Raw genomic sequence first — 26,827 nt, 5'->3', positions numbered from 1 at the left:
ACTCTCTCGCCTCTAAATTTTACATTGACCTTATATTAAGCACATTACTCTTTCTCCCTCTTTCTCATTCTTTCCCTCTCGTCCATGAGCTCAGCTGCTGTGATTGACACATGCAAATTGAATAATCTTCTCCTCTCTGACTGCACGGATTGGCATGTCTTTTATACTGCATGCCAGGACTTGATCTGGCCGGGGTTGTGTCTTCTTTTATATTGTTTTGTGTGGACACATCTGCATAGAAAGATAGACATTTTTTTGTCGTGTCGTGTGTAACCAAGGAATTGAATAGTGTAGAGAGCATGGCTTATGTCATTTTTTCTTATTCTTTTGCTTCTTGTTGTAAAATGTTTGACTTTTCAGACAGTATAACTATAAGCCAGGAGATGTGTTACCGCCTCGTTAAAATGCGTTAATGTGAGAAAAGCTCCGGGCCCTCATGGCATCTGTGTGTACATTGCGCTACTTCTGCCAACATCTTTTCTAAATATCAGTTTAGATTCACATAATTCAGAGATCTTCTAATATGGCAGTGGTTTTAAAGATTAAATAATCCCAGACAAATAAATGACTTGAGGTCAGTCTCCCTTCTGTCACGACTTTACATTTTAAAAAAACGTGATTCTTGTAAGGGAAAACTTGCTCCACTGCAGTTTGACTACCAGGCATTTAAACGTCTGAGGACACTGAGCTCTTTATCCTCAACAATATGCTCACCATGCACAAACATCTGGAGATGCCTCAGGCCTATGCCAGGCTTTTGTTTGCACAGTTTGCTTGTACATCTAACAACATCTCTTCAGAGAGGAATATACAAGATGAGTCCCGTTTGGAGGGGGATTTATTTCTTTAGGGGAAATCAGGCAATTTAATATTTAATATTACACGCACTAATGAGTGATTTTAATTATGCCTGGTGTGCGTACATGAAGGACTTCTTTCCCTCCACCACAGTTATAATTACAGTCCATTTATTTACTGTTATTCAGCACACTGGTCGGTCCTCATATAACTGATTGGAGAGATAGAAGGCAGTTACATTACAAAACTAGCATAATTCTCTGTTTATTCAGACATGATACCTACATATAAGATTGCTATCACATGAACGTGAAGGGGTCTAAAATGGGCCTAAGTCTAAATATAATGAATAATGCATCTAATAAGTGTGTCAGGCAATGAGCACATGCTCTAAGAAACCACAGATGTACGTGACTTTACTCAGGGTTGCTGGTTCCAACTTGTCTGTCATGGTTACTTATAGGTTTAGCTCTTTTTCACACATTGACGATATACTTTCCACCTCAAAATACTCTTTCCACTCCTGTAGATGATTGTTAATTTATTCCAAAACACATATCTGTTGTGATCATCAGTCATGCAACTGCAGACTTTCCACGAACTAAGAATACACACGTGGTCGTCAATTCAGCTTCCGTTTACCGATAGGTCAGATGCATCAGATACAGTTGTCTCCATCGACATACTTAATACCTTCTCAGCTGTTGCTTTATATGTATGCCACAATATCCAAATCGCAGGAGTCACAATTTTTTAATAAAGGTCAAATGTGTCATAGAAGGATTTCAGACCCTGTTTAATCATCAGACAAGCACTTCATTTGGAGCACACTGATACCTTCGTAGTGACTTGTATGTGTGCCTACTCTTGTATTTATTTACAGTATGATCGTGATGTGTGTTGTCTCGTTGTGTCATCATCTCCAGGCTGCTGTTGCCTTCTGTTCTGCATCTTTACCCTTTCAGTTGAAACCCGTCCTGTCAGCAAGGTCAAAGTACTCTGTTCCTCCATTACAGCTATCCATCCTCTCTGACTGATGCCTGACACTCTCTCCCCTCACAGACTGGTCCTCTCATCCGTGTCGGACTACTTCGCAGCCATGTTCACTAGTGATGTGAGGGAGGCCAAGCAGGAAGAGGTGAAGATGGAAGGAGTAGACCCGGATGCATTGTGGGTCCTGGTGCAGTATGCATACACAGGTACAAAGACACACTGATTGCATTTTTTTGAAAAAAGATCAATATATACTGTCAGAGTCCTCAACTTTTAATAGAAACTTAAATTAAACACACATCAGTGAGCCACATTTTTGAACTGGGTGACATGTTATTTCATTACAAGTTCTTGTTGCGTGTGATTTAAACATGTATTTGCATCTTTATTGCTGTTGACAATCATTTTAAAATTTGTGATGAGAAATTAAATTAAAATGTATTATTGGGTGCACCTAAATTATGTGCTGGTGCACCAGTGCAACCAGTGTGAAATATTAGCCCTGAGCCCTGAGACTCCTCTGTGTCTACACCACTGTTTACATCAACTTGGGTCACACATTTTAAAATATATTTTTGGGATAATCCCCTTGCTGACAGACATTTGAAAACCATTCTGGCTATTGTGGCTACATGTGGAGTTCATTTTTGTAATCCCTCCAACAGAAATTGTAAAACAGTGGGAAATCCTGAAGAGGTGGAATTCAGTCCTTGTAGGTTTTGTTTCGTGATTTAAAAAAAAAAAAAAAAAGTGAAAAAGATCCCCAGGTACGCGTCTTCAGCAGCCATCATGTTGTCTATACTGACTCAATGGATTCATTTTGGTCTCAGTTGTATAAAAAAATCTTAGACTCTTTAAGATATTGCCATTCCTTCTCCTTCTCCTCTCTCCAGGCCGCCTCGAGTTGAGGGAGGACACCATTGAGTCTCTGCTGTCTGCCTCCTGCCTGCTCCAGTTGTCGTCTGTGGTTCAGGCCTGCTGTTCGTTCCTCATGAAGCAGCTCCACCCCTCCAACTGTCTGGGTATCCGCTCCTACGCTGACGCTCAGGGCTGCCATGACCTGCAGAGGGCTGCTCATGCCTACACCATGGTGGGTAGAGCTCCAGTGATCGTAGAGCTGCTGCGAGAAAATGAATGAAACTTGGGAAAAGGTAGATCAGAGAATGATGATGTAGATTCAGGTAGCCCACAGATGATGTGAGGTGATCTGAGGTTTTAATAATTCATATAGGAACAATAAACATAATCTCGCTCTCCTTTCCCCCTGTCACACTTTGGTCATTTTTCAAGCCTTGATGTTATTCTTGGTAACAAATTGGTTCCTCGTTCTCAACGCACCACACACCATTCTCGCCACAATGGCTGTTTCAGCACATGGTTGCTATGGTGACTATGAAATAGCTCCTCCATCGACTTGATTATTCTTTTTCTTTTCGGTTTCTCTCTTGTCTGTACGTGCCTTTTTTCTTCCAGCCTGCCTCCCTCTGTGTGTCTGTCAGTGTCAATGTTCGTCCCATTCTCACTTTCTCTCTCTCTGTTTCTCTCTAAGTGGATTATTTTGAAACTTTAATCTGCGGTAATTATGCCGTAGAGGTGGCGTTATCTTGGTGTGACTGTCTGCCTGTGTCTGTAATTCACTCACACGCACATACTTACTCACACACTCATACACAGCTCACAGCGTTATTAAGGACAATGTGTAGGAACTACAATAGACGAGGCAGAGAGAAGTTTAGATTTGTTTTCTTTTTGTTTTTTTATTTTTAATGTTTTACATGGGAATCACACCACATTCACATGTTGCATGTTTTTCCTCCCGTTTTCTAATCTCCACAAAACATCTTTCCCTCAAAACTGATAAAAAAAGAAGAATCAAAAACACAAATGAGAAAGAAGAAAACATGTCTGTAATAGCTCCAACAATAACAACAACAACCATAATCACCACTGCCATCACCTTCCTTATGTCACAGTTACTAAGCATAATGTGGGCTACGTGTCAAATTAATTAAATTATAGGCAGTCTCTGGTTCCACCGTCTTAACTGTGAGGAATGTCTTATGATAGCGGACTAAAAGAAATTCAAAGAGATCACCTTGTGCTTTAGGAAGTTGTGATGGACATTTGTAACTATTTTTGCATGTTTTAAAGACCAAACACTTAACCGATTAATAATTAATAATTATAATTTAATAATTAATAAAGTATTCAACAGATTAATCGATAATGAAAATGATCTTTCGTTAAAGCTCTGCTCTCTGTTTTTCAAGCAGCCTCTCCATCTCATTCCACTAAATCACTCCAACCTTTTCTCGTCCAGGCCCTTTTTTCTTCGGCTTTTCATCCATCTTCCTCTGACCTTTCTCAAGCCTTCATTTCCTTCCTTATTTCCCCTCTCCTTCCAGCCCTCGACCCCTATCCTCTTTCCACTCATATCTTCCTATCGTTTTTTTCCGCCTCTTCTTTCCTTTTTTCCTCTTCAATTCATTATTCATTTGTCTTGTGAGACTAATCTGACTCCTCCCTTCTCTATTCTTATACCCGTTTCATCTCCACCAGGAGCACTTTTTGGAGGTTGTGGGAGGCCAGGAGTTCCTCCTGCTCCCAGTGGAGGAGATGGAGAGGCTGCTCACGTCCGATGATGTTAATGTGCCAGATGAGGAAACCGTAGTTACCTCTTTGCTAACGTGGGTCGCTCATGATGGCGCCACACGGGAACGCCACCTACCCCTGCTGCTGGCTCACATCCGACTGCCACTGCTGCAGCCACAGGTGAGCTCTGAAGAGAACTCGCATTTCGTATTGCTGTAACTGTTTTATTTAAGCGGCTATAATTAATATTTTTCCAAATTATAAGGTGAAAACAATGTGAAAGGGATGGCTTGCAATAATGAACTTACAGAGAATTATCATCTGAATCTGCAGCTCCCCTTGGCTTAATGGAGCTTTACGGAGAGTTTGATTGGCTCCCTTTTTTGATTCACTCTCACTGCTCTCATTGTGCCATTTTGGGCTGCACCAGGCTCTAAAAAACTACTGTAAATTATCTGTTTAGCACTAAATTAAAGACAAAAAGAGTTAGTGAACTGGCTGGTGAACATAGTGGAGCATTTAGCAGCTGGAGAGCCAGATATTGGAGTAGGTAGTAGGAGACCAAAAGAGAGCAAAAAAACGAGTGAATATTGGATATACATTCATCAGGTAGCCAGAAAAACAACTCTAAATGAATGATAAAGTTGCTCTTTGACTGTTGGATGTTAATGCAGCTTTTTTCCTTTTCCTTTTTTTCCTGCTAAAAGTTTTTTGTTACTTGAAACGAGGGTCTTAAGACAGAGGGTGGCATACACTGAACAGCACCCCAAGCCCCCTGAGCCATTGTGCTTCCTAATTTTAGGCTTTGTTAATACAGTTGACTTGACTTGGCTTATAGGTGCACTATGTAGTTTTAGGGAAGAAATTAGATAAAGATATTCACTGACTGAATTCTTATGCCTAAACAAACCTAATAAACAAACTATCATCTTTTTTATGACTGAACAAACTGAATAAACAAACCGACCTTAAAGGACAACACAGTTTCATCATGTTTTACTTTGTTTATATTTGGCGGACCCTGCCACTTTTCTAGCTTCAAACAGTGTTCTAGGGGCCTTATTTTCCTCTGAGAACAGCTTATTTATTCAATTATGGAAAAAATACATATTTCTGAGTTTGTATTATTACATCATTAATATTGTAAATATTAAAAAAGTGAGTTTGAATTTCTTCCCAAAACTACGTAATGCCCCTTTAAAAGCTTAGTAATAACCCAATCCAACACTGGTAATCTCTTTTTTCAAGTTCAAAATCTTTACATCTCACTGCATCAAACTCATTGGAAAAATTTCTATTCAAAGAAAAAAGAGGACAGGATTTTCTGTGGCACTAAAAACTGAGTCAACAGTCATGACTGACTGTAATCAATAGAGGAAACACCAAGTTTTAAAATAACATTGACAAAGAAAGAAACCATATCAATATGGATCAGTCCCGTCATGGCCTATGTCTGATCAACTTGTAAAGTTAGTATTCAGACTGATACTGATTGGGTTGGTTCAATTTCTGTCAGTGTCACTACATTGCAGTAAAGGTACCTCCTTCTTTCCCCTCAGTCTATTCCTTTTTCCTCTGTCTACCCTGTTGTCTCTTTTTCTCTCTCACACTCTTAAATCAGTTAAATGGGCAATAATGAATCTGAGAGTCAAGCGGTGAAAAGCTTAATTACAAACACTAACAAGAGCACATTAGTTATCTGCTGTGTTCATGAGGTTGTTGTCCATTTTTCTGTGTGTGTGCCATTAATCAACACGAAGCTAAAACTTTACCGCATTAATAGTGCAGGAGATTTGTTGTTCACGTTATAATGTCTCTCACAGGAAAAGAGTTTGTATAAATCTTCCTGCTCATGATCTGCTGGTCATTTTCCACTCACTGTCCTCTTTAGGCAATTAGAGAGACTATAGCCATTACACTAACCGTAGCTCACAACCATTATGTTGTCAGGTGTGTACTTGTGTGTATCTGAGTGTGTGTTTGAGTCCCCGCGCTCTTTCTCCTCCTCTCTCGTCTTCCTAGCTTGTGTAGCAGGGACTCTGATTGGTAATGTGATGCTGAGAAGTTTATATGCGAGGCAGAACCTCAGTTACTGCCTAGGGCGCTGGATGCACTCACACACACAAAGACACACACACACACACACGTTTCAAACCTTAATTAAGTGTGATATCTCTCTTAACTGCGGCTAAATTATCTGTTCTCTTCATCTCCCTCATCAGTCATTTCCCTCACTATATATAAAGAAACTGTAAAGATAAAACTCCCCTTGTGGCTCTCCCCTCCGCCTCCTCCTCTTTCCATCCTCCCTGCCTGCGTCTATACATCTCCCAGGTTTTGCTCAGTATGAACACCTCAGATATATGGCTTTGCCCAGGTCAGCTGAAATCACAAGTAGCTGTAACATGTAATCAGGGGAGAAGATGGATGGCAGGGAGGTAAAGCAGTGGAATAGCACTAGAGCAGAGAGAGCAACAGCGAGACAGACATAAAGCTGAGGGTGGATTCAACCTTTAACAGTGTATCACCCACCACCGCCACCATATTACACTGACAAATGAATTATCAGTCAGCAACCTCATGAGCTGTGAAATGCCAATAGAACGACATATAAACCTCACACAGACAAGTGATCAATATTCATCAACCAATTAGTCAGCCCTCTATCTAGGCCGCCATGCGATTACTCATCAAGGGGAAGTCAATGCACCAAATTAATACCTTTAATCCTTTCTCCTCATCACCACTGTCGCACACAAACAGACACACACACTTGGTCTTATTTTCTCAGAGGAGCATCTGTGGGCTGTTAATCGGACAGATTTAAAAGGCAGTAAGTGTGTGTGGGTGTCCTCATCAACAATCCTTGATTAATGTTCTGATTATTTTCTTGACTAATCGGTTTCAAAAATAGCAAAGAATTGTTTAAAAATATCCCATCACAGCTTGCTTGTTTCTTAATGATTGCCTTAACACATTTATTAAGGCAAACAGGAAAAATATCTGTTTGTCTGACATTGTTTAAAAAGTATAATTACCACATTAAAATACTTAAAATTGCATGTATTCTTTCTCCCGCATTAAAAATTCCAGTAACTGAGATGTTTCCCACCTCACTGTGAAGTCCATTCTCAGTGTAGGCTCCACCAGTGTATGCTGAATATTGGACCAGAATCTGCTTCCAAATTATTTGTAATGATGTAAATCATGCTCATAGGCGTGCCTCTTAAAATCAGATTATCAGTGAGCACAGAGAACATTTTATGTGAAACAGGCTTCTGGTGTAAAACTCATTTTACACAGTGAAGCTCAGAGGCAGATAACAGAGGAAAGGTTTCTTGTTTGAGAAGCTGGAACCAGTGAATTTTTGGCATTTTGCCTGAGCATTGCCATCCATCTAAAATGACTAAATGATCATCAAAATATTTTCAGATTGAATTTCTGTCAAATAATGGATTAATTTACTCATAATTTGAGCTCTGGTTTGTTTTCTGAGTGTTCTTGGAGACAGGTAGGAGCGAGTAATAGCACGTCTTGCAAGGGAAATAAGAGGGGAGTAAAGTATTAAGTATTACACATAGCTGTTTCTATGAGAGTGTGTGTTTCTTTTTAAATGTCCATGGTGTCTTTTTTAAGTGTGAGCTGAAACAGAGAGCAGGGAGCACTATTGTCTCGTTGCCCGCTGTGAGGTAAAGAGAGGACAGAGAGGAGAAGGTGGGATGCCTGCAGGATTCAGTCTTATCTCACCCTCCACATTCAATCCTTCACAGCGTGATGGATAAATAGCCCAGGAGAGGACAAACACTCAATTCACCTATCTCTGTTCTTCTTTATCACACACACACATACACACACACACATACACACACATAAACACAAACGTATCCCGAAATAGGGTTCACTCTAATTTGTCCCTCTGTGATTGTATGCAGTGAAAGCAGGGTTCACCCTGGCGTGTAAGCTGCTTATCCATTTACCATGCTTGCTTTACACTCTCCACGTCTGGCTGAGAAAATTGATTTTATATTCAGTGACCAAATTGAATTATTTAGACCTAATTTTTTTTTTTTCGTGGTGGTTTGTGGGAATTGTGGCGGAAAACAAACAGGAACAAGAGGGTGTAAAAATAATTGAAACATTTTTTCTCTTTTATAAATAATCTCTTTTATACTTGTTACTCTACGATAGAATGTTAGCAGCCATTTTTGAACGTCTCCCCTCTGACTTAACTTAGTCAACACACACAAACATGGAGCGGTACACAGTCTGGAAACTTCAAATTACTTTTATTAAAAAAAATAAAAAAATCAGTCTCCTCTGGAACCTCTGCTGCTTTCCATCTATTAACACACACGTACACAAACACACACAAACACACACCTATCTAAATGTAAATCATGTAATTCATGCCTTCTTGCCCTCAGGGGAAACTTGCTTCTCACCGCCCTGCCTCTTTCACAGGCAGTGATTTTCTTGTGGATGTATTTTAGGGAGCACTGCTGGATTGAAGTGCTTCATGCTGCAGCCCCTGGCTGTCTCTATGTGTGTGTGTGTGTGTGTGTGTGTGTGTGTGTGTGTGTGTGTTAGTGTGTATATGTGTGTGATCGTAGATGAGGTTAGAGGGTATGGACAAGAAAGCTGATGAGATGTCGAGGACAGATTAGTCCTCTAGTGTGTCAGATGATCAGTGTGTGTATGTGTGCGTGTGTGTGTGTGTGTGTGTGTGTGAGCACTAATGGCCGCTGGTCTGATCTGATCTAATCTCTCAATCAATGAGAGAACAGCTTTCTTTCGACCCTTAGACCTCCACAATCAGTGGTAACATCGTACCCCACAATCGCAGCACACACACCCTGCTTTTGTCTCAACTGCTTGTTTATAGCAGTTCTCACACACCCCTGTGTATTCATGTGCGTGTGTTTTTCTCTACTTGTGTGTAGTTCTTGGCAGACCTGGAGTCCAACCCTCTGCTGCGAGACAGTATGGAGTGCCAGCGGCTGCTGATGGAGGGGATGAAGTATCACCTCCTGCCTCAGCGCCGGCCCCTGCTTCAGAGTCCCCGCACACGGCCACGCAAGGCCACCGTGGGGGCCATGTTCGCCGTAGGGGGCATGGATGCTACGAAAGGTAGAACAGTCACCTCCATATAACCACACACAACAGACATTACATATACCATATATGTTAGGGTTGTACATATTTCATGTTCCCTGGTCATTTTCAACTTCATTCAATAGTTCCCAGTAGAGAGTTTACAAGAAATTAAAGTCGGACGATTTATTGACAACTGTTTTGATAATAAATTAATTGGTTTGAGTAATGTTTTTAAAACTAGTCAAAATTATCTCATTCCAGCTTCTTAAATGTGAATATTTTCTGGTTTCTTTACTCCTCTATGACAATAAACTGAATATCTTTGGGTTGTGGACAAAACAAGACATCTGAGGACTTCATCTTGGGCTTTGGGAAACATTGATCACAATTTTTCAACATTTTTGGACATTTTATCGACAAAGCAACTAATCCATTGAGTGACAAAAATAATCAACCAGATTAATTGTAAATGAAAATAATTAATTTAAAAAAATTAATAATAATCATTAATTGCAGCCCTAATGTTAGACCCTTAGGCAGCACGATGTATAGTTAAACAACACAAAATTCATAGTAATTTTCTCTTAATTATGGCTTAAAGGACTAACTATCTCATAATTAGTAGACTTGTATCATGTAATCATGAGAATACTTGCAGAGATCATCATAAACAGAGCTGTAGTGGTATAGTCCTGCTTTGACCTGACGTCTAGAGAGTGGATATCTTAGTCGAAAACAATTTTTTTTAAACTAATAGAAAGTTTTAAAAACAGAAAACAAAAGAAAAAAGGTGTTGCTGAGATAAAAGAATAAAAAATGTAGCCATGGGCACTAACTCCATGTTCAGTAGTTGGACACTTCAAAACAGTGCAAAATTAGAGCACAGCAAGCAGCCGTCACAGTTTCATCTGAAACATTTTCCTGTTACTCTCTCCAGGTGCTACCAGCATTGAGCAGTACTGTCTGCGCCGGGACACGTGGAGGCAGGTCGCCACCATGAGTGGACGCAGACTGCAGTTCGGCGTAGCTGTCCTCGATGGCCGTCTCTATGTTGTGGGCGGCCGAGATGGACTCAAGACCCTCAACACTGTGGAGTGTTACAACCCGCACAGCAAGACGTGGAGCGTCATGCCCCCGATGTCCACACACAGGCATGGCTTAGGTGAGTACAAGAACGAGTTTAAAAGTGCTTGGAAAGGTCAATTGATCTTAGTCTTGAGGTGGATGAAGGCTTTTTCTGTTATTTGGGTTCGTATTTTAAAGAAAAATGCTTCAATATATTTGTTTAATTTTGTATTCTTGGTAAAAAAAATATTGTCTTTCTTGCTGCTAACACAGTGAGGTCAAAGGTCAGTTTCAGCTACAGAACAGCACCTCCGCAGTAAGTGGTTCATAATCAAGAGCACTTCAGCACGATGGTCTGACCCTGTGTCTTCTTGTTTGGAGGACAGCCTCCCCACTCACTGTGCAATAACAAAATTTGATAAGGCGTGTGGTGCTTTTGCTTCAGTGTTTTATAAATGTGTGCATGTGTGTGTGAAGGGAAGAGAGGATTGAAACACACATCTGGCACTACAGATGTTCTGGCAGATAAATCCCTTGCGTATGGAGGTGTCAACATGCTGCTAACTCTGCACGCCTAATGCCCTTGGTGTGGTTGCACACACACACACACAAAACTCACACTCTTGTCCTAAACGTGTGTGGTTTTATGAGCTTGTCCGAGTGGACTGTGTTTTGGTTAGTTGCCATGATTTAATCGAGTATTTTTGTGTATCGCAGGTGTAGCCGTCCTGGAGGGGCCCATGTACGCAGTAGGAGGACACGATGGCTGGAGCTACCTCAGCACAGTGGAAAGGTAAGAGGAGACTTCACGCAGCTGTTTTATTCTATTTTATATACTCTACTTAAAGGATCATTTCATTGACATTACAAATAAAAATATATTTTTGTTAGTTGAAAGTAGTTTCAAATATAAGCAGTTTCAGTGGATTATCTAGAGCTGAGTTCACTAATAGAGCTTGTAATAAAGAATGACATGTTCATTCTTCCCGCTGGCAGTTCAAATCCATCATGTCTCATATGTTCCGACACCGTGGCGATTATTAAAAGCGCCAGTATGAGACGAAGTCATTTGAGCAAACATACCACAGAAAATGAAGGTTTTCTGTTCTCTCCACTGTGAACATTATTCAAGCAATATCGTCCCAGGCTCACAATGAGCACTGACATATGTGTCAGAGGTTGGCTCTGACACCATTCCAGACCAGATTTAAAATCCTGGCAGGAAAAGCTTTAGCTCACTTCTGATACAGAACAAGAGAACATTTCTTGAACTGTTTTTGAGAGAGATGTTGCAGCTGAATGATGCAGTAAAGTGAAAACACAATCTCTGAACTGTACTTAAGATTTGTTGCCGTGTTTTATTATGTGCTGGACTGACAAGTTGTTTACATCTTTTTTACCAGGTGGGACCCTCAGGCTCGCCAGTGGAGCTTCGTTGCAAGTATGGCTACACCCAGAAGCACAGTGGGAGTAGCTGTACTCAATAGCAAGTAAGTGAGCTCATGTATTGCTTCAAACATCTACACTAAATTCAAGTTAAAGATTTAATATTTGTATGTTCACTGAAGCAATGAACATGTTTTTACTTTGTTGACATCTTGCTCTTGTTACTATGGATACTGTTTTCTCTTACTGTAAGTCGCTTTGGACAAAAGGGTCATCCTAATTAATGTAATGTAATAGATTTTTACCAGAAATGAGACAAAAACTGCCTCAATGTTCTTAATCAGAAGAAAGAGAGTTATTTATGTGTTGCTCATTATACAAAAAAGCCTTTTTACGCCTGAAAAATAGTCAGTTAGTTAGCTTAATCCAGTGCTCATGGTTTGGAGAGCAGAGACCAATGGAAAAGATTTTTCAACAGCTTGAAACCAAACAGTTTTGGTCCAACAGGAAGCACCTAAGCATTTTATCCAGAGGAGAAAAAAATGTGAATTTGTTGTGTCTCTGTTTCAAGATAAAAGTAACAGAGTCGAGGTTATGTTACTGTAACTACTCCTCCCCTGCACAGACAAACTGCAGTATCAAACAGTGATGGAAACAGTGACAAGGCTCACAGTCACACAGCGAACGCACACACATTCACATGCTCACAGTCAGTCATGCACAAATGCACATTTTAATAGTGGGACTTTATAAGTTCAGGACGTCAGAATCTCCTCACTTGCCCCAGAATTCTCCAGCAGCCGACAGCAGACTTTATTAGAATTGCAATATTCCCCCGTTGTTTTTATTATTCAGCGCCTCAGAGAGACGCCACAGAGAAAGGCTTTAGAGATGCTAATTAATACAGAAACAACTGATTTGACTAAGCATGCCCAACAGTAGCATGTGTGTTTGTGTGTGTGTGTGTGCAAGGCTGCGTAAATTTGTGCGTGTGCATGTATGTGTTGTGTATTCTCTGGGCTCTTTTCCTGATGGAGCTCATTACTTGCTCGACTGGTTCTGATGCACTTCTTCCTTCGCTCTCCCAACTCCACATCCACATCCACACACACACACACACACGTACACACATACACAGTGCCTGCTCGGGGTTGTGATGCCCCAGGAGTGTTGGTTGATTGATTTTGCTCACCTCACTTTGTCCCCAAATCCTGCAGCACACAGACACACACACACAAACACACACTAACACACCCTAATACCATCTGTTTTACTGTCACTAAATTGAAAAGATACTTCCACAGTCCAGAAACGTGTGCAATGTTTTGTGTCCAGAGGGGTAACACAATCTTCTGTCTTCCTCAGGTTGTATGCAGTAGGAGGTCGTGACGGCTCATCCTGCCTGCGCTCAGTGGAGTGTTTCGACCCCCACACCAACAGGTCAGAGTCGAGGGACTTCATTTGACCAGAATTAATTGCCATCTCCTGCTTTATTTCCTGTCTGCTCTTCCTCCTGGTGAAGCGCATCTCTGCTTTAAAGGTTATTTACCCACAGATCAAAAGAGACAGCTAACCCTCTCAGGACGTTAGAATAGAGCACATTCAAACAGCTTCTGTTTATCAGGTACATTCATTATTTTCTTCACTGGAAGGCGTGATACGAAGTCATCCGTGGTCCCCGGTAAATAATCACTGAGCACAATGTGGAAGATTTTGAGTTCCTCAATGTTAGAGACTGAAAAAAGTCTGCTTTATCTTTCTGATGGTTACAAACTCCATCTGCAGGTGGAGCGGCTGTGCTCCTATGGCTAAAAGGCGTGGGGGTGTGGGCGTGGCCACATGGCATGGCTTCCTGTACGCAATCGGAGGTCATGATGCGCCGGCCTCATCCCTTGCATCTCGGCTAAGTGACTGTGTGGAGAGGTGAGTCTGTGTGTACTGTGTGTGTGTTTGATGTAACAGATGTCTCATATTTATTGCTGTTTGAAATGTAAAATGCGTAATGCACAGTTTACTGTGTGATGTAAAAATATGCATGGGGTTTTTTTCTGTCCTTTTTATGTGATTTGTTTTTCTTTTTGATATGCTGTCACAGCCACAACAAGAGACGCATATTGGGTCAGCCTCGTGACCAAAAGCACTGAGGGAACACCATACCTGAGGATTAGTTTATAAATTAAAACCATTTTATTTAACTATGGGAGTCTGGAGGCCGGACCAAAAAGAGCTAAACGATGGGGGATTTCTGGGCCATACGACCCAGAACTTCCCCCCTTGGCCCTCAGCAATCATACACGATGCAGATGTAGTACATGTATTAGAATCTGAGTCTGTCGTTGGTGGCTGACCTCCAGTAAGTTGTTCAAAGAAATTATATGTTAGTAATTTATTTACTTTCCCTCTAAATCCAATAAAAACACATTTATAATTGTCACCAGTCTTTTTTTTTCAACACTGAATTACAGGTCACTTTTTATGTCAGCTAGTGGTTAGCTTACATTAGCTAACAAGCTACAGTGATATTATCCAGTGTTTGTGGTACCAAATACCGCAGTGTAGTTTTCCTGAGCCGGCTGACAGAGTTTGTTAGCAGAGTTACAGCACTTTTGGTGTCCCCCTCAGGAACTGCTCTTGAGAAAATTTAATTTAGTTGTCCCCTCTTAGTTAATATTGGATTTTCAACCCTGCAGGGTAGCTAAGTCATGACCCGCTCTACTCTGCCTCTGCTAGAACTCGTTGCCTTTGCTGGTAGGGTCAGGTAGGTTCAGCCCCGAGGAGTGAGATTGATTAGATTTAGGGTAAGAATATTGGAGTAAGCCAATCCGAAGCAGAGAAGTTCAGGTCATGCTATCCTGGGAATAAAAAATACCAATACCAGCACCTGCAAAGTTCACAAATTTACATTCTTGTTTATTTAACTGAGACACAAACAAAAGACAGTTTGAGATTTTAAGGGGAGTTGCGTGGTCTTATTATTCCCTGAAAAACAGTTTATCCATCTGTCCAACATTGGCACCATACCTCACAATGATAAGAAAATTCAGAAGAAGTTACTGTGCAAAGAAATTGTGACAACTACTAATGAAACAACAAATTGTCTCTTGTACATCTCTATTTGTGTATAAATTAATAAACAAATGAGATACAGCATGTTACTTAATCAGCTTGAGAGGTGCTGGTGGTGTGGGCTGTTTCCCCTTGCCTCCAGTCTTTATGCTAAGCTTAGCTATAGCCTCCTCGCTCCAGTTCTGTAATTAATGCACAGACGAGAGATTTGATATCAAGTTTCTCATCTAACTCTGAATAGCAGGGGAATAACTGTATATCCCAAAATGTTGAACTGTGGACAGTAAACCTGTTTAAATTGAATTTCTTACTTTGTGTGTTGTATAAACCTGTGTGTGTTTTCTCTATGTGTGTACAGGTACGACCCTCAGACAGACGTGTGGACGGCAGTGGCCCCCATGAGCATCAGCAGAGATGCCGTCGGTGTTTGTCTCCTTGGTGACCGTCTCTATGCTGTGGGCGGTTATGACGGGCAGGTGTATCTCAACACTGTAGAAGCTTACGACCCTCAGACGAACGAGTGGACACAGGTACACAAACATATACATGTACATTGACTGTAGCTCAGTAAAAACAAGTAATAAATCATTATATGCACCAATAAAATTGTTATATAAACACAGGATGTCAGTTTGACCTTCCTCCAGCTCCTCTCCTGTGTATCTTGGCATGTTTTCATTGTTATGTAAATGTATGTTTTCCTCATGCTAATATTGTCCTTGCCGCTGCGTTAGTAAAGGGAAAGAGGCGACTGTCTCAAAGTTGAGCGATCTCATTCAAGTGTATCGCACTTCTGTTTATAACTCATCTCCTGCATCGCCTCAGAGGATTTCCAACCAAAGTCGCTGGAAATCTGCTATTTTGGAGACACGCACCATGCTGAGAACAAGAGGGGGTGTAGGTGGGCAGATACAGAGATGCTCAGACTGACACAGAGGGCTGAGGAGATGTGAGAGGACATGTTGAGACCATTAAATGTGTCCTCTGTTCATTGTCAGATACTGAAAAAACAAACCAGAGGATGTCTTGTCTGTCCCGTCTTCGTAGCAACACTTCCCCTGCCTGCTTTAGCACAAATCTGTCAATCTTTTCTTTTCCGAGACACGTAACGTGGGTGGTAAGTTCATGTTTAAAATTAGTTGACTGACAGGCAGCTTTGACTATCCGTGTCTAAAAAAACTAACAGGACTAGACAACCACAAAAGGCACAAAGCTTCCCTTAGAGCCAAAGGATTATCCTCACTCCCGACTCCCTGCTGTGTGGTAGTCGGTGTATCCTTGTGGGGAGGTCAAAAGGAGGTCTAGCCACAAAATATCAGTGTTGTACATATCCTACATTCACAAAGAAGTCCATTCCCTTCATTCATTCCTGACCTTGGAATTAAGTGGTCCATTAAGTGGACGATCTGGAGCTTTCAATTATCACATGATCTTTTTAGCAGATCAGGTTGGTCAGTGGTCTCAGAAATGTAGATGTTTAAAATGCAATTTTGTCTGAGCACTTTAAACCTCCTATAACTAGTATGTTGGCCCCCAGGAGACAGATGTAACAAGCCGTTCATGCATGCTCACTTTTAAAGTTGACATGGTGAACATGGAAACAGTTGCATTTTTACAAATCAAGAAGTGAGAGCAGCATTAGCATTTATTTGGAGTCATAGAGTGGGAAACTAAAAGCTTCAGAGTCACATGATAACTGATGACTGTTTCATCACTACATGCAACCTATTAAACACTATGAATAACCATTTGAGACATGTTTCTACAGACACCAAAAACTGTCTCTAAATAGGGTCTTTAGCAATTTTAGTGGCCGCTGTAGAGGAGGGTGAGATGAGGGGTGTTCAGCTGGTCGCAATCTGCAACCTCACCACTAGATTCCACTAAATCCGACACACTTGACCTTTAAACCAGCTGAAAACATAGATAGTTCTAGACAGTCCTTCACTGCACCATTTGGTATCCATCTGTGATTGTGACTCTCTTGTTTTCTTTTGTTTTTCATCTTTCCAGGTAGCACCCCTGTGTGTGGGCAGAGCAGGAGCGTGCGTGGTGGCCGTCCGACTGTGAAAACACAAACACCAAATATTCATCAGAGGACTGTTCATGATGTGGCTCAGAGACCCTGCTCTGGTGTGGGTTTTACTGAAGTTACACCAAGAAACTCATCTGCCTGCCAGCATGTGACCAACACCAGAAGGTGACAGGCTGATTACTGAAGTCCCATTTTACTCTCCTCAACGACTGCCTGCGATTGATTTAAAACATTTAGGGTTTGTTTAGGGTTAAGTCATGTGTCAGGTTCCGGATGAAGTTTTCATATGTGAACATCCTGATGACTTCTGCCACAGACGTGAAGCGCCACCGACACCACAGATGAAGAGGAATCTGCAGTGTTTATCTGAGCATGACAGAACAGCTGTCTTGCAGCTTCTTTTTTTTCATGCCTATTATTTTCTTCCTGTAGACAAGGTGGGACACACACACACACACATAAACCAACATGTCTGCTTTCAGCTTCTATTTCTGCTGACAGGAAGGTGAAAGAGACAGAGAGAGCTTGTCAGGGCCGCGGAGATGCCTCATCATTTTACGCACTCGGTTTTCCTAACGATATCTGATCGTGTGTATTGATGCTATTTTAATATATTCCCTATTATTTAATGCTGCAGTCGGCAACTGCTCCCCTCCCCTCCTCTCTTTTCTTTTCCTTTCTTGCCCGCTGACGGATGAAAGAAAGTCTTTTGACACAATCAGCACAACCTTATGAGCAGCTGTACTGTAACAAACTGTGACATTCTTTCTTCTTTTCAGTCAAAAACATATCATCACGTTTTATCTAACATTTCTGTGAGTATGTCTTCCACGTTGCATCAGCTCACATCTGAAGCATACAGTATACTGTGAGTTATTGTAGCTTTTTTATAAGCTACACAGGCAAATTATCCAACTTTTTACAGTCTAATTGTGCCATTTTTAAAATAATTGAGGTCCATGAAGTGCTGTTACTGAGTTTATAGCCAGAGTGTATCCCTTTGTTGATGCCTGTAGGGAAATTTTATTTTCACTTTCCCACAGAGCCAAAGGTCAGCTCTTTACAGGCTTGGTCTTAATACAGGGTCACTCGAGCTTTTCTGTTCTAGCTGTCTTTCTCTCCACTATAGTTGTTTCCTCAGTGTGTGTGTGTGTGTTTGCGTGTGCGTGTGTGAACACATCTGTTTGGGTGTTCAGAGATTGCAAGGAGTATATTTTTATCTCAAATGAGAATCTTCCCGCTCCCCTCTCCCCACATCTTCAATTCCCTGCTGCTTTCTCTTCATTCCTATTTTCCCATTTCAACACACACACACACACTCACACTCACGCTCACTTTTATAGCAGAATTGAACACCCAGACAAAATGAACAACAGACCATATAATGAGACCATGAATTTAATAACGCAGATTCAGCCGGTGCGACGTTTTGTTTGATGTCGAGTTCAAAGCGTTATTAGATTTGATGCTGCTGCAGACAAAGTATCACACGTTGGAGTGGAAAATGAAACGACCTCATGTTACGAACACATGAGGTCGTTTGCGGGCTCGATTCAGGAAACGTACACGTCAGGAAACCTGAAGAATACAAAGATGCTGACTGTAGGTTCGATACTTAAATGTCACAAACATTTTATGCTGTATGCTTAATTGTTTATTTCCCCTGCATGGCTCAGTCTGCTCCTCTAGTGTGTGTGTGTATGTGTATGTGTATGTGTATGTGTGTGTGTGTGTGTGTGTGTGTGTGTGTGTGTGTGTGTGTGTGTGTGTGTGTGTCTAGTGTACAGAAAGCAAATGCCTGACAGTGAGAGGCAAAGCAGGCATCCTGTCTGAACTGACAGATCTAGAGCTAATGTAGCCCCCAGGACGCACTCCATAAACACGCACGGACATATCTCTCACACAAACGCACACACATACACACACACACTTAACCACACAGCTGAAAGCCAAGTGCCCCAGGAGCCAGTGAAGATTGAAAAGCCTCCCATATTTGCCGGCATGACATCTAAAAAAGTATAGACGGGCAGGCCAGCGATTCCCCACAGCTGAGCTGATGTTTATTCAGGCCTAATGCATCGCTGCATTAGTCTATTTTCTTCTCTTTCAAACCTGCCTGCTGTTTATTTAGAGAGTAATTCTCTTCAGATCAGAGCACGAGAAGTGTGTCACCTCCACTGTGCAGATTTCAGTCGGAGGTTCAAAATAAAGACAGACATTCCAAATCAATCTATATATTGAGTGTATATTATGTATATAAATAAATATGAAATCTGTATGTAGTATTATTTATGGAAGCACATTTCCGCCAGTTAAAAAGAAAAAATTGATGAAATTTTGCCTTGATTTAAAAAAAAAGATTCCCATGGTAAGTCATAAAAAGTCGAAAATATATGAAATAAGTAATACTTATGAGATAATAATCCAAACTATTGAGGTAAAGAATGTAATTATGAGTTAAAAAGTCAAAATTAAGAGAAAAAAACAAAATTATGGGATAGAAAGCTGAAATAATGAGGTAAAAAATTATTATGTTGAGTTGAAATTATTAGATAAAAGCCAAAGTTATAATTATAGGATACATGTTTGTTTTTATCTCATAAATTTGACTTTTGTTATCTCATAATTTAAACTTTTTTCTCATAATCATGACATTTTATCTCACATTTTCAACTTTATCTGATACTTTCAACTTTTTGTCTCATAATTATGACTTTTTAACTCGTGATTTTGACTTTTGTTATCTCATAGAGTAATTATGACTTCATTTCATAATGGACTTTTTCATCTCATAGTTGTGACTGTTATGAAATTCTGACTTTTGTTATCTCATGATTATGACTTTTTAACTCATGATTATGACTTTTTAATTTCATAGTTTCAACTTTGTATGTCATAATTATGAATTTATCTCATAACTGTGACTGTTATCATGATATTTTAACATTTGCTATCTCACGATTATGACTTTTTAACTCATTTTGACTTTTCTGTCTCATATGTTCTACGTTTGTTATCTCATAATCATGATTTACCATGGGAATATTTTTTCATCAAGCTTAGTTTTCATCTTGTTTTTTTCTTCAACTGTCAGAGATGTGCTTACATACTTCTTGCATCATGCTGTATATTATACAGTGCACACTAAATATGCCATGTGTCATTGTGTGTTTCTTTTCTTACCATGAATTGAGATGAAGTAATGAGATTAAGAAATGGTACAGCTGCTGATCTCCTCTTTTTGTACCAGAATACTACACATCCTCCTGTACAATGTAAATGTACAATATATATGCTGCTGTAATATGCTGTTATTGTCTTTTATACATTAAAGTCCAGATGTGATTTAACACTTGTTTATGTTTTTTTTTATGTAGAGCAGTTTAACAATAACAACTAAATCATGTTTATGGTGCAGATGTTTCCACAAGCAGTTTCCATTTGTCACAAACACACTCTAAATGTCATTATGGTGTAAATGTGTGTGTTTATATGTGGCTCTTATCTGTAACAGCCTCCCCATCAGACCAGACCTAGTGATGGCCTCTGTAGATCAGAGGTTTCTATATTTTTATGTGTGTTTTCCTTCTCTGAATTAATTCCCTGAGCCTGGAGGTTAATATGAATCCTCATTACTCTTAAGTGTGAATGCTGTAGATTAAACGCTGCAGCCTGAGCCAGAGACACAGCAGCAGGTTGAAGCGATCTCGGTGTGAAACGAGTGTATGAGGGAGAGGAATTCTCACAATTTACGGATACGTTAACCCCGGGACCGCCGCCTGTAGCCAACTGATTCACTCTGTTATTTATTACATGGGAAGCTTTAAATCATAACCAACTCTGACAAACGGCTCCCAGTGGCGCTGAGAAATGACGCCAGTGACCTTGTCTCACCACCTTAACAGCACCTGAGACCATTATGTCTGACAGGGAGAAGAAGGAGACAGAAAGCACTGGACTGTCTGACTCCACATGTTCCACATCCACATATAGATGTAACCTGCAAACAGTTCAGACATGCAGCTGCACATTTATCTGTCAGTGCTGTGCGCAGATGCACGAAGTTACTGCTTTGATGTACTACCTTGAAAAATATCGATAGCTGATACCATTTTCGACACCACTGGACAAATTTAATGCAACATTAAAGGCATAAAATTTTAGATTTTTATTAAAAGATAAATGTAGGCTAATGTGACAACAACAAACAATTTTTCTCTTCTGGGCTAGTAGCAGAGAACAGCAGAAATACCTCGAATCAAAAAATGATATAGGACATATATTTGAATAAAGAATAACCTTGAAGGAAAAGTTCCTTTAAGGTTAAGGCTCCTTACAGCTCATCCAGCGTAACTGAAATCTCCAGAAGCACTTAGATCCCAAACTGATTGCAAAGGTGTTACTGACACCCTTTTTTAAGCCAAAATCTTCTCTGTAGCTGCTAAGCTAAAAGTGTTAGCAGGCACCCCATCTGAAGTGGGTCGACAGCATGTCGGGGTGTAAATAACATCTATTCAAATCGGTTACTTATCAATCATTGGTATCAGAGAGATTTTTGTGTTGGGATCTTGCACTGTATTCTGGTTCTGCATGTAATTAAGATTTACTGTACAGTTTGGACTGATTTAGGACAGTTATATAGTATTGAAGACTAATAATAGAGTGATTTGTTGATTAACTAAACGCCTGCAATATGTTTTCATACTTCCTGCAGCGATAATTAAGTATGTGCGTGGCTCTTAGACAGCTTGTTTAATTAGTGAAGCATGAAAAACGATCCTGCAAAATGAGATTGTCCTGCAGGGAAAGAACAGCGGCCCAATGGGAATTAACCGGCCCACATCAGTCTTAAAGGTACTGTAACGTCCAGCAGTGCTGCTGTGATCTACAGATATACCTGCAAGATATAGGGGAGACCTGGGGCAGTTGTAACAATTTTTTTGTTTAGATGCGATCGCTCAAAAGTCTCTTTTTTCTATTCTCTCGAGCTATATGGATACAGTCTTTATATAGGTAACTTGTATCTGCTTTCCACTTATGTCATCAAATGTTTTCCAAGCAATATCAGTCACAATATTCATTGAAACACATAGAAGCCAAATGTTACATCTGATCGTAACAGCATATGTAGCAAGTGTAACAACACATGTAAGATCTTCATGTAAATACCAAGGACCACAATAAACTATACTACTAGTACTAATATAGATATACAGAAGTTAAAACACTTTGTATACATTGACAAATCAATTCAGCTTAATTAAACCAGTAAGATTAATCGTAGTTATACAAATATAAAAACCTAAAAACTAATATTACAATTATAACTTTGACAAGTCTGTTGGCAAAAGAGATGGCTCACCATAAAGCGTGTCCAAGGTTTCATTTGTCTCATTACCTCTGCCAAGGAGTGTTTTTTTTCCACGTGTCAGCTTGTTGGTTGGTTGGTTTGTCGGCAAGATTACACAAAATCTACTTATCAGATTTCCACAAAACTTGGGTGGATGATGGGTCTCGGCCCAGAATAGACCCCATTAACTTTTGGGTCAGATCTGGATAAAGGGACGAATCCAGGATTATTTTCTCACTTTCTTTAATGAAATGATGAAACTATGAGGCATATATAGGTAGTGGGTATCTGTGAGTAAGACCCAAAGGGGACTGCTGGGCCTTGGTGGAGGTATGCACTCTACTGAGTACCATTCTACAGTAGATCTGATTGGTTTAACGTGAGTTGTTACAATTGCCACTGGTGTCCCCTACAACTGTCCTGCAAGACAATGAATGCTTCACGTGGACATTACAACATGTCTTCAGGACGATTTGTAATAAGTTCACAAGATCTGCATCATTCCTACAGGACTTCTTCACAACTGGAACATGAGCCTATTTCTGTGGGATGTTTTGTAAGGATTTCAGAGCAGATTCATTAACTGCATAAAAGTGAGTTTTGACCACAGGAGTTGAATGTTGGCAGGTGAATGTGAATACATAAAGTAAATCACAGACTTTTCATGATTGATTGCAGAATTACAAGATAATTATACCAAACTGAATTTCTCTGATGCTATTGAATCCGTGGATTGCAGAAGCACTGAGCCACCCTGCTCACTTCTGGTTTATTGTCTCGCTGGCGAAAACATTTCACAACATTCATTTTTCATCCACCATTTCTTTTTTCATCTCTGCTCTAATTTTACCATTTTGCTTGAAAATCATGCAGCTGCTCCCTTCAGTGCATCTTAATGAGATCTGAGTCAGCAGGGTGTATTCTGCTGGTGAGGAATATTTGTGTCACACAGCTGGCATTTCCTTCCAGCTCCCAGGTTTGTACAGCAGAAATAAGCTGTCACCCTCCCATCAATGTATGGAGAAGCACAGAAGCTGCTGTGTCACCAGAGTGTGTTTCTCTGTCTGTCATTAATAATGAAATAACAGGAGAAAAAGGAGCCGTTGACCTTGATTTATCTCGGGAGAAAAGAAGTATAGTACAGTGAGCCTGTGCACTGTTGAGCTGGAGAAGCTGGAGATGGTAAAAGAGCATCGCTGATCATTTAAAGAACAGAAAGAAAAAGGATTTGATAGAACAGTTAAAGTAAGCTGTGACATCTGAATGATGAAGTCCTAATAACTGTGCAAGGTCGCCGTCAAGTGGATCTGTGGTGGAAGCACATCATATACAGAAATGGGCAGCTCTCTCTATATATTTTTTAACACACATTTTTTCTTATTTTACTTTCTTAGTTGGTTTTAATTAGGGCTGCAACTGCTGATTATTTTCATGAATAATTGTTCGAAAATTGTGAAAAATATTACAGTTTCCCAGAGCCCAAATTGACGTCTTCCAATTGCTTCCTTTATCCAACCTACAGTCCAAAACCCAGAGACTCTACATTGACCATCATAAATGACAAAGAAAAGCAGTAAATCCTCACATTTTACAACCTAATGGTTGCTTGAATGATGACTTAACAATGAAGTGAAAATAGTTGGCAACTCATTTTCTTTCTAACCACTAATCGATTAATCTACAAATCCTTACAGTGTTTTTTTTTAACTACCTTGCCCATTGATGTGTATAAAAATCACCAAAGAGTCATAATTTCATTTTAATTCATTTTGCATTGTACAAACGAAGACAAAGATTTTAGAGTCTGTGCTGTACACAGTGTTTTATGTACACTGTCTCTTGCAGCTTTGTGTAAGGCAACAGTGCAGCTTCTGCCAGGAAACCAAACCTCAAACAGGTGACATCTGGTTACTGTTCTGCTGCTAACTATCCAGTATTTCTGTCATGGTAGTCTTTATCTACAGCATACATCCAGAAACAGCACTATAATGGATCTAATATACTTAAAGCTGAGCTTGGCCATGAGAAAAAGCCTTTGGGAGATTCTAGATTTATCTATAGTCTCAGTATTGAAGTTTGCAGGATGTTAACAAGCTGCATTTGGACAACGCACCGGATGGGATCATATATTCAGAGCTAACGCTGCACATGAAGTTTCTCTGACAAAAGAAAATATCAGTCCCATTATTTGCTGTGTTGGACTCAACAAAACATCTAATAAATGTCTGTATTGTCGTTAACAACTCTCAGTTTATTGCAGTTGTTTACTGTATAGCGTCCTGTCAGGAGCACTGAGGCAGCTGCAGAGCTCAAATCGGTGCTTCCACTGTTATAGTGTGTGCATAATGTGATATATATCCTCAGCAAACACAGCTGGATGCACACTCAGAGATTATGTGCACAATATAATACCTCAAGGCTGACTTTATATGAGCTTTTCTGAAAGAGGGAAGGAAAAACAGGGAGACTTTCAAACCTCTTGTGTTTCAGCTTCACAGTCAGTTCAGTTTAATCCTTCTGTGGAAAGATACAGTCCCTGTAGATCTTTAAATCTGCAAGATTTTCTGATTCTCTGTCTCTGTTTACTGTTTATTTTGTGCAAGAATACAAGAAAAATATAATATTAGGCCTTTTCACAGCAGACGTTTTGACTTGTCACAGTTTGCTGAATCCAGCACGCTGACACTGAGGCGGCTAAATGGATTTCAGCTGTCATTAATTTATAATCTATTGATTATTTGTATAGTTAGAAGTATGGAGCATTAACTGATGCCACACACCACAGCATTTATAGCCTAAGCAATTTGCAGTGCCCATCCCTATTTGGGCCCATAAAACCAAACAACAACTACACAGAAGAGAATACAAACACGCACTCAACAATCAATAGGAGCAAGAAAATACAGACAGAACAATAAAAAACACAAACTGTGATACATGAAAATAAAACACCACAAAACAAGCACCAGCTCTTTGATGACGAAATGACTGATCCGTCTTCAAAACAGTTTGAGTTTAAAATGATCCCAGTCAGGATTTGCACATGCTGATCCCCAATCAGAAAAAAGCTGTTTGTCCAAATGAGGATTCATACAAAGGCACTTCACATTTCCCAGTGGATGCTGCAGATGTTACTGTGCCACACACTCTGAGAGGAACCACAAGAAGCATGATTATGTAGGCATTTATAGATGATGTGAAAGTCTGATGAAATAATCAAAACTTAACATATTTAAATTCTTGTGAACATCGCAATCACATGATCTTATTAGCCTCTGGTTAAAAAGAAAATGTATTGCTCGATTGTACAGTATATCATCATAAGAGGCTTTGTTGTTGTGGAAGCTGCTTGATAAGATGAGATAAATTAAGATATAAGATAAGAATTTATTGATCCCTTATTGACTTTATTGATGGGTAAATTCACATGTCACAGCAGTGGTTGAGTGATAGATTAAGGAATTAAAACAGAACAAAAGCAGGCAAATAGATACATGCAATAAAATGATAGAAATACAAAACTGTGACCAAAATGTTACACAGTAACATGAAACTTATGCTGCATTAAATGGTAGTGCTGATTTGCTTTTGCAACCTTGCTCTCCATTTAAAAGGCCTATTGAGAGATTTTTTCCCATTAGTTCAGTCGAACCTTTAATGTCCCACAGTGGACATTTGGCTTGCAGCAGCAAAAACAAGCTCATCAAACAGTAAACAGAATAAAAATGATCTACCTTAAAAAAGTCAAGTAAAAATAACTAAATCAGGTAAAAAAAAACAATTTTAAACACCAGTTATAAAATCAGTATTTTATTTTGTGAGTGGTGGAAATTACTTGCTGGAGCGCAAATTAATCAGTTTTACTGCACGTACTAAAAGTGTTTGGATCCATTGCACTTGTCCTTAAAGGGAGCAGCTCAAGCACTTAATTTAAGATGTGGTAGGTATCACATAAACATAAAGCTTTATGTTTCTCTTTTTCCAGACTCTTCTTTTTATTATTTTTTTTAAAAAGTCTGTAGTATAGATGGTGTGGCTGCTGCTCATCAACTATTTTCCTCTAGAAGCAACCATATTCTTCTGCTTTTTATTGTTGTTGTTGTTGTTGTTTTTATTACGTAAGATCCACAGGGTACATCCCAGTACATCTAGTAACTGTACATACTATATTGCAGGAAAGAGGAAAAAGAAGAGAACAGGATTCCTGTTGTAGTCAAAGCATTTTTATTACATCAAGGAGTGCAGTAACAGTGTACTCACATACAAATAAATACAGGCACATAATAGTATCAGTAGTATTTTGGTTTACGCAGGGGAAAAAAGGATTTTACAAATACATATTTACGTTTATTATTTGTTTTTATAGTTTAGTTTCAGTTTTCTATATAATTTTAAAAGGTTAAACAGACACAAGACATCTCATTAATGTTAAATACATTTTGTGCCAA

General features: G+C 39.8%; 1 protein-coding gene across 1 annotated transcript in view; it reads left to right on the top strand.

The window, feature by feature from the left end:
* Positions 1-19,661, top strand: part of klhl5 (kelch-like family member 5) — a 29,960-nt gene extending 10,299 nt beyond the window's left edge. Inside the window, exons 3-13 of the mRNA XM_073472893.1 lie at positions 1,861-1,997; positions 2,685-2,881; positions 4,351-4,563; positions 9,324-9,510; positions 10,415-10,639; positions 11,260-11,335; positions 11,946-12,032; positions 13,294-13,368; positions 13,714-13,851; positions 15,353-15,524; positions 17,008-19,661. Coding sequence (XP_073328994.1) covers positions 1,861-1,997; positions 2,685-2,881; positions 4,351-4,563; positions 9,324-9,510; positions 10,415-10,639; positions 11,260-11,335; positions 11,946-12,032; positions 13,294-13,368; positions 13,714-13,851; positions 15,353-15,524; positions 17,008-17,064 — 1,564 coding nt within the window. The 3' untranslated portion in view covers positions 17,065-19,661. The remainder of the gene's footprint in view (positions 1-1,860; positions 1,998-2,684; positions 2,882-4,350; positions 4,564-9,323; positions 9,511-10,414; positions 10,640-11,259; positions 11,336-11,945; positions 12,033-13,293; positions 13,369-13,713; positions 13,852-15,352; positions 15,525-17,007) is intronic.
* The last annotated feature ends 7,166 nt before the right edge of the window (positions 19,662-26,827 follow it).

This window comes from Pagrus major, chromosome 1 (genome assembly GCF_040436345.1).
Source record: "Pagrus major chromosome 1, Pma_NU_1.0".
Classification (NCBI taxonomy): Eukaryota; Metazoa; Chordata; class Actinopteri; order Spariformes; family Sparidae; genus Pagrus; species Pagrus major.
The sequence above is the reverse complement of the archived record's forward strand: the minus strand, read 5'-3'. Positions and strand labels throughout refer to the sequence as shown.